A 9,475-nucleotide genomic window follows, 5' to 3' on the forward strand; every position below is an offset into this window, starting at 1 on the left:
TCTTAGTGGAATTTACTAAGTTAATTGAACTTTTTCTAGATCTCTTATTTAAGGGTAGTGGTCTGGTCTGCATAGCAAGGGGTTCATATTTTTGTTTTATTTCTGTCAATTTAAATAATATCAATGAACATCAAATTGTTCATTTATTTCCAGTGGACTTTACAATAAAATGTCTATATATAAACAAAAATATAAATTAAAAAATAGCGAAAACATATAAACAATTACATAAAGCTTTGCAGTACAAATATTAAATTAAGTTAATTTTTGGCTATTGGTCAACTGCCATCAGCGGAAAGGAAAATAATACATTTTAAATAAAGATTACAAAGACAGTTTTTGTTTTTATTAATAATAGGACTCTCAAATCAAACGTAGTGGTAAAAATATTGAATATTAATATTTTGTATTAAGTGGTAAATTATGTTTTTTTTTTTTTGGCACAAACAAGGCACTTAGTCGCTTCATAAAATGAAGGTTAATCCACTGGAGTCACATGGATTAATTGAACAAAGTCTTTACTGCCTTTCTGGGACTTAAAAGTGGTAGTTGTGTAGCTGTCAATGGAGGGCAGAAAGCTCTCAAATACAAGTCTTATACAAGGTTAGGAATGACAATTTTCTGGTTGGGGTGAATTAACCCTTTAACAACAAAACAAATAAATTAACAAACAATTTAGAATCAACCGAATTATAAACATATATTTGATTTGTTTTAAATGTAGAATAATACAATAGGAATTACTATATTTATGATATTTAAGAAGAAACAGTAATGTCAGTAACTTGAAGGTCAACTACAGTTAATCATCTAATAAATGAATACTACTCTGCTGAGAACACTCACAGGATATGATTATTCAGGTCACATTATTCAACTACAGCATTCATTCAGGTCAAAGGAAGGCAAGTTGCTTCTGTCCTGTTACCAGAGTAGCCAATGTCTCAACACCCTGTCCTCTAACCAAATTCCACTATTGCTATGTACAGTAGGACCTCTATTTCTGAATTAAAGTGTGTGTGTATTTGTGTGTGGCAGGTATAAAATGACCTTGGAGCTTGTCCACACAGAACCTTGGAGCTTATCCACTCCCTCTCACACAGAAACACACCTACTAAATTTGTGAACTATGTGGCAATGCTTAAGTGTAAGATATAAAGCCAAAATTACATTTTTATACCAAACATACACACTTAGGGGCAGACAGTGTAAGAGAAACTAAATAAGATGGGTTATGTGTGTGAAAAAGTGAAACGTGGGGGTTGATCTGAGATGCCTCAAGGCTGAAGTCTTCTGCAGTCGTGGCTCACTGCTTCAAAGCAGAAAACTTGACGCCAGGCAGCAGAAAGACCTGGAAACTGTGAACTGCTTTCACCTCTTCCTCCCACAGATAAACACACATTCACACACCCACATACAATCATCTATGGCTCACAAAAACACATGTAACCTTCTCATTCTCGTAATGAGCCGAAGAGAACACACGTCACTCCTCTCCTCACAGTTGCCGCTAGCATTAAATTCAAGTCCCTGACGTTTGCCTACAGAGCTACTGGCACTGCTCCTTCTTACCTAAACTCAATACTTTATTTAGACTTATGTGCCATCCAGAAACTTGCACTCTGCAAGGGAATGTCGTCTTGTGGTACCATCTCAAAAAAGGCACAAAATCTCTTTTCTCTTTCCTTGCTGGTGGAATGATCTTCCTAACTCAACCAGAGCTTCTAAATCAATAGCCACGTTCAAGAAACTGCTAAAATCTTTATAATATAAAATAAGTGATACTAACACTTTCTTTTTTCTCTTCTCTTCTATTCTATTGTATTCTATTCTTTAAAAAATGCGTTAAATTAAACTGAGAGGGGTCATAGCACTAATGTTTTTGTCCTACTGTTAGTTTATCTGCTTCTATTGTTCTCATTTGTAAGTCACTTTGGATAAAAGCGTTTGCTAAATGAATAAATGTAAATGAAAACCCAAACCAAAAACCATGTCTGACTTTCTCTGACACACACTGATTGCCTATTCTCTCTGTTTAATCATCTCCTCCATTCACTCCATGGCTCAATTAAAACCTTTTGTTAAGTAAGAAAAGGGACTTCGTCCCTGTCACTAGCCAAAGCTGAGTTTTGTTTTTTGGACAATGAGATGTTGAATATAGTTTAATTAAAATTATAAATCCTTGTATGTATTTAGCCTTTGACGTTTGAATCAAATATGCTTTTGTTCAGTGTCAATAGTACTGTTTAAGCTAGAACAGATCTGTAGTCATTAGATTATATTAGATTATGTTAGATTATATTGTACATTAATATACCTAACAAATAAACAAAATTCTGTCATCTGTCTAGATGGTGCTGACTGACGGGTCTGTTTCGCAAACACACACAAAAACAAGAAGCGGGATTTATAGCACAAACCAATCATATCCAATCAATTATCCCCCAACATCATTCTCTATAGGGCACAGCACAGCACAGCTATTTTCTCAATGCCCACTGGCCACTGAGCCAATACCGAGTTAACAGACCACCTAAATTATGTGGTGGGTTTGGCGGGGGGTAATTGAGAAAAAGGGGGAAAGTCATGTGAGAAAACGCAATGCCTCCATAAAGCTACGATTGGATGTGATTGGTTATGATTGACTAGTGTGATATTGCTCCCTGTTGCTTTTGTGTGTGTTTGCCAATTAGTCTTAATGAACAAATTAATGAGAAGACTAATTCAAAAGTAAGTAAACAACTCACACACTTATCACCGCTTTATGTCACGTCAATATCAAAGGTGAAATGGCCCGAAAATATGTGGGGACTGTGGGGGAGCAATCAGCTTGGTGAAATTAAAGGTGGGCCTACATCATGATGTCTGTGGCCACTGTTTACTGAGCTTGAAGACTGATGACGCAAAAATAAGTTGACAATTGAAAATAACTGAACATCAGTTCACAAGTAAAATGCCTTTATATATATATATATATATATATATATATATAATCATTCAGCAGACTCTTTAATCAAACAACAACTTACAAAATTTGTATGAGGAGAGGAATAGAAGCAATCAAACCAACATAAGGCAACAATATGTAAATGCCGTGACCAGTCCCAGTTAGTTCAGCACAGCACACGTAGCATGGTGTTATTTTCTGATATAGAATAGTCAGTGTTAGTATTAATGGGTCAAGTATTGTCGAAAAAGATGCGTCTTTAGCCGTTTCTTGCGAATGGCTGAAGACTCAGCAGCTCGGGTTGGGTAAGACAGGTCAGTCCACCAGCTTGCAGTTCAGGTTAAGGTCTGTGAAAGTGATTTTGTGTCTCTTAAGGACATGTTATGTTTGTTGAACAACTATGGAAAGAGAACTGACATTGGCATTTTGCACCCTTCCCTTTTTCCAGGGTGTGAGTATGAACTGCACAGCAGCCTGAACACAATGCAATGCTATGATGTTGTAGACACATTTTCAACTTTACATGGTTTATGAGGTGGGGTGGTATATGTTGTGCCTTTTTTACTTAAAGATTGAAGATTAAATAAAAATTTTCTCATGATTTGCTTACACATGATTTACTCACACAACCTTTAAACAGTTTTGGTTATATTGACTTCAATTTGTATGGACAAAAAAGGTATGGACGATTTGTATTGTCAGGATAAATGAGATAATAATATACCTAGTTATATTTAGGATGTATTCCATCAACTGGAATGATAAGATGTCATCTATGAGAGGGTCACAAAAATATGACTTCTCATATCATAAAATGTATTACTGGTACCATTAGTACAAGCATTTGAGCACCAATAGTATCTGGAAAAAAAAGCCTTCTCTAAATATTTACAGTGACATGACCAAACTGTTTACATTTCCCTAGAGGTGGTGATACATACCCCTTCTACCATACTTAACAAACGTACAAATAATTAACAAATATTACTTTTAAACACACAGAAACTTGCGTGTGATCAGTAGACATATTAAGTTACCGTTCCTCACTAATATTGTTAAATCCCGAGCCATGAAACTGTTGTTCCTCTTAACTTTCTATTCTCTCTCTTATGGCACGGACATGTTCTTCCATACTCAGTATGTTCCTCCTTCACACTGCCTTATCTGTAATCATTATGTCAGTAGCATTTGGAGTTACGTGACCTCTAGGGTTCCTTTCTGGTGCAATCAGAATCAGAAAATCTTTTTATTTTATTTTTTTTGTGAATTGAAATAAAATAAAATATGAATATTAGATGGAAAAACTTAAAAATTTGAAAAATAAGTTTGGGATATTCAAATTGTTAAAACTATCACTTAAATAAAATAATTAAAGATAATTACAAATATAAAAAGAAGAAAAAAGACAAAGGCAAAGGCACAAAAATATCAATTTAACAGCTAATTCAAAGTATTAATAATTATATCAGTACATAAATAATACTAAAATAACACAGACTGAAGAATTTTAAGCCATGTCATCATACTATCATATATTTTATCAGACCTCTAAGTTAAGAACATGCTCCGGATATGAATGTTGACTCAAATACAGTGGCTTGTTGGGCAAAAGGGCGTAATATTACTTCTCTAACAGCATCACTAATTAAATAACAACCTACAACACCATAGCAAACAAAAAAACATATAAACCATTAAGCAACGACCTACCATTCACAACAACACCCACATGCGTTTTATTAAGAAAATGTAAAAATTTAGAGTAGCTTTGATTTACATATAGCACAAGTGCTAAATACTTGTTTTAGATAAAGTTCCCCATGCACTTCATCTTCCTTAACCACACTTCCTCTTTCTGTGTAAAATTGGTTGATTTTGCCATAGACACAACAAGACATTATAATGCCATATACTCTCCCTTACTCTCTCTTGCAAAGGCTTACAAAGCTTTAAAGGCCCGTAACAGATGGTTCCCTGAAGAAGCACTTCTGTGCTAGAACACACTAGACAAACTCACACTCAATCATATCCAATTAAAACACAGTCAGCGTATGCTGTCTAATTAAAGGGGCAGATTTACAACCTCTAATCCCAATGGAAGAGAAGAGAAGAGAAGAGAAGAGAAGAGAAGAGAAGAGAAGAGAAGAGAAGAGAAGAGAAGAGAAGAGAAGAGAAGAGAAGAGAAGAGAAGAGAAGAGAACTCCTTGTAGGTTTAGGTGAAGCGTATGGTTAATTTAGAGAGCACACAGCATTAATTAACTTTATTGACTGTATTAGAGAGCTTCTTTATCCCTCAGACGGCCAGATTAGCATCACAGCACTTTGCCGGGATTAGAGCACACTCTGAAACAAAGGCTTTATTCCACAATCTTCCCAGCCTCACTTAATCAGACCTCAGAGGACCCAATAACATAATTTACAAAAATAATAATAATAAAAAAATATATAGGCTATTTTTTAAAATTATTATATTATTAACATATATTATTCTTACTGTTGCATGTACTATTGCAGCAAACAAATGAACAAGAGAAAACTAAGACCCAGTTTTATCTAGAGCTACTTTATTATATCTATAGATACATGATCTGAAATTGCTTGGTCGGAAGGTTTGTTCAAGACTCATTACTCATTTGAAAACATCAACAACACTGCAAAATTCTGACATGGCTTTTTGTTAATATAAAAGAGTTCAATAAACAAGAAGTTAATACTGAATAATTTACATTTTAGACACAATATTGCTTTTCATGAACCGAAAAAAGTCCCTAACAAGCCACCTCAGAACTTTAGCAGCACACTTTAGTGGTATTTGTTTAACGAATCTGCTCAGCTGATTCTATGACTCATTCACACCGTCACTAGTTCTCTAATCTGAATCCGCTTTTTTGAATGAAATGATTAAATGTGTAAATGATTCAAATGCCTGTAATGTATACAATATTATGCAAATTCTGTAAATAGTATATGTTGGGCCATGAAATCCTCAGCAGAACTTCAGTAAACCTCCATCAGTAATATGATACGCATCTTGATTACGGGTTGCTGAACATATAAGGAAGATAAATATAAATACTGTCTCTCTCACACACACACATGTTTGTCATTTTCCTCACATTTGACATATTGCCATCTATCTGCCATCCAGACATTCTCTCTTTAACTTGCTCTCTGTCTTTGACAGGTCCCCCGGTAGGACACAGCTGGATTTGGTGCCAGACAGAAAGGCAGGACATACCCACAGGCTATTCCTCTACTACAGAACTTCACACACACACGCACACGCACAAACACACACACAGTGAGTATTAAGGCTGCGAGAGTCAAAGCACATATCCTGAATGGAACAGGATATGATATTTGATAGCCTACTTCTGTTGTATGCTAAAATAAAGGATTAGATTGAAGTAAATCCACAGGAGTGCTCACTTACAACCAAGTGTGTGTGCGTGAATGAACACTGGAGAGTCTCGAAGCATGTCTGACTGTGTGTGACTCACCACAGACTAACCCTCACACCACACAAAATTCTCAAATTAAACAGATGTTTAAAAAAAAAACACTGCACACTTGAAAATAAAATAAACTCAATATCTTTTCAATATTGTGTTTCATGATAGAATTACAAGGAATTCTATTGTTTTTAAAGACAGTGTTGAATGTCTTTCATTCTTTTCATGTACAATAAATCCTGTAGGTGTACTTAATTTTTACATTTACTCTTTTACTATTAGGCAATAATCAAAATTGAATAAAAGGGGATAAATTATTGCTATTGCTTGTTTCAATTTTATAAAGTGAATCGTTCAGTTATGCTACTTATTTAAAACGAGTCTCTGTTTCCCACAGACCACAAATGTGACCAATGACTTATTTGCATGTGATCATGTTTTACGATGGAAAAAGCTATCTTTAAAGAAACAATACTACTAATATTAACCTTTCAATACTTAATCTATATTTAAAACACTTGCTCGTAATAGTCTACGGTATGTTTTAAGCTTCATCAGAGGAACAACCTGGTCATGTGAATTTAACAACACATTCTCATCCTTTGGCGTCATACAGATGACGCCATATGACATTTCATATGAATGTTGGTTGTGTTCACATGAAATCAACACACTGCACGTTAATTTATAGTTGACAACTCTGTAAAATGCTTCAGCGCCAGAGGCTATTTAGTCTTAAAAGTATAGGCTATTATTGAGGTTAAACTGAGTTAGCAAATGACAACGCTGATATCATGCCTATAAATGCCGTCTAGGTTGTTAGATTACTAAGTTGAGTCTCAACAATGTTATTTCATTTATTCCGCTTCAAAATCAGATAGCCTAGGCTGGGAAAACTATTTTGTGCCCATGCAAGTCTTCCACGGAACCATTCAAATGTGCCTCACATTTTCGACAGGCAAAAGTTTTGTCTTTTACAAACAGAGACCAACATAAGTAGCTAATAAAAAACTAAATGTTCGCGTTTGTCCAGCACTCGAGACTGTCCATGGTCCTTAAAACAAAAACATATCCGGCGCATTACACATTAACACCAGTGGGTTAGTCAAAATAAAATTGCTATCACCTGTAGAAATAGATATATTTTCTATAGACTACTTATTGTAGCTATATTATCTCAAATAAACCCGTCAGCACACAAACAAATACACGAGGGCTTACCTGAGGTGGAGATTAATATTAATAGGAAGAGTTGGTGCGTCCGTAACATGGTTCTCTACTTAAGTGACGTTTAATACACATAAAATAAAATAGAATAAAAAAATAGACAATTATAGGCTTATGTAAAAAAATAAAATTCCCCAGAAGAAGAATTCCTCCGTGTCATGTGTCCGTTAACTCGGTGTTTCTCGGAGGTGTATTTCCGTTGGAGGACAGATCCGCTACAAGTGGCTTCAGAGAGCCCAGCCAGTTAAATACGCCTGCAGGGGGAGGATACATACAACCTAGATTGCGAAACTGGACTCCTTAAATCAGTGTGGCTTTGGCTATTCTTCCCCCCAGAATACGTAGCACATTTAACGTCATGGGTCTGAGAAAATTGCTGGCCTCCTTTATTAAAAATCAATGGTTAACTTACTTTTTTTAATGTTTAGACCAGAAATAGGCCTCTATTGCGTTGTTTTATTTGCATTTCTTGGTAAGATTTTTATCACTGTCCCGTTCATTTGAAAGAATGAACTTTCACTTTCACCAAGTAATGGGAGTGAGGTCAGAAAAAACATTAGGACACATGAAAACCTCTAAAACTGTAGATTAACTAATTTCCATAGAAAATCAAGTGGGGAAATGAATCTTAAATATGTCTGGTTTAGGGTCAGTTGTGGAAGGTTGCTGCTGGCCTGTGCCTGAAAAAGAAAATCACTTTGGTACTATGTTCACAAGCAAGGTGAAACACTTGAAACCTTTTTTTTTTTTAATTTCTTACAAAAATCCAACCGGTCACACTTGAAAAACCTGATCTCATTCTCAACCTGATCTCATGCTTTAAAACCTGATCTCTTTTATTAGGCTACAGTTATACACTTAAGTCCTTATAATCAAAAGCTTTGATTTTTGAAATGGTGGTAATACTTTAGTTTAGGGTCAGATTCTTACTATTAACACGTTGATAGGATATTGGTTTATTAATACTTGTAAAGCACATATCAATGTCCTTTTCTGCATGAATTTCCTTAAAGGGATAGTTCACTTTGAAATAAATTTTTGATATGTTTTAGCTTACCTCAAGGGCATCCAAGGTGTCAGCATTTTCAATTTTGACATTTTTTGGTCAAACCGTTGTTGTCTGTCAGTCATATAATGCAGGTCTATGGGGATCTCCTAAAAGAGCATGCACAGACAAGTCCAAATTAAACATGATTTAATGACTCGTGAATGTACACTGATGGCCTAAGACACGAAACGAGCGGTTTGTGTGAGAAAACGAACAGTATTTATAAAGTTTTTACCTCTTGTTAACAGCCGTCGAACTGATCTGAATCAGAAAAAAAAAAGTCAAAAAATGTCAAAATTTAAAATACTGTGGAAACAAAGATCTTGGATGCCCTTGAGGTAAGCTAAAACATATCAAAAATTAATTTCAAAGTGAACTATCCCTTTAATCCAATACCTAAACTTATCAATTATCGCTCTCACATACATCCACACGGTTTTTGAACACAGTGGTTAAAATCGCTCATATTGTAAAAATCACTAATAATATAAAACAAATACATTTAGTTAGGCTATCTGTATCAAATGATTCATTGAATAACCATTACAACTAATACATTTAGTTATATCAGAAATTGCAAACAAGTTCTATAGAAATATATCTGAATCTAGAAATCTATAGATGTACCAAAATTCAATCAGTTGAATTAAATGAATTAAACTTAATGAGAAGAGATGCTTATCAAAAGTTAGATAGTAAGCTAAGAGCTTTTAAGGTAGTTACTGAATAAAATGTTTATAGATGAAACACTAATTTATACTGAAAACTTTGTGAAGATACTTTGTGATGGTGTACTAACAA

General features: G+C 34.7%; 1 protein-coding gene across 1 annotated transcript in view; it reads right to left on the bottom strand.

Annotated features, from left to right (window-relative positions):
- Positions 1-7,909, bottom strand: part of LOC120476294 (uncharacterized) — a 28,296-nt gene extending 20,387 nt beyond the window's left edge. Inside the window, exon 1 of the mRNA XM_089128701.1 lies at positions 7,621-7,909. Within this exon, the coding sequence (XP_088984827.1) occupies positions 7,621-7,669 (49 nt within the window). The 5' untranslated portion in view covers positions 7,670-7,909. The remainder of the gene's footprint in view (positions 1-7,620) is intronic.
- Between the last annotated feature and the right edge of the window lie 1,566 nt (positions 7,910-9,475).

This window comes from Pimephales promelas, chromosome 3 (assembly GCF_988280905.1).
Source record: "Pimephales promelas chromosome 3, fPimPro1.hap1.1, whole genome shotgun sequence".
Classification (NCBI taxonomy): Eukaryota; Metazoa; Chordata; class Actinopteri; order Cypriniformes; family Leuciscidae; genus Pimephales; species Pimephales promelas.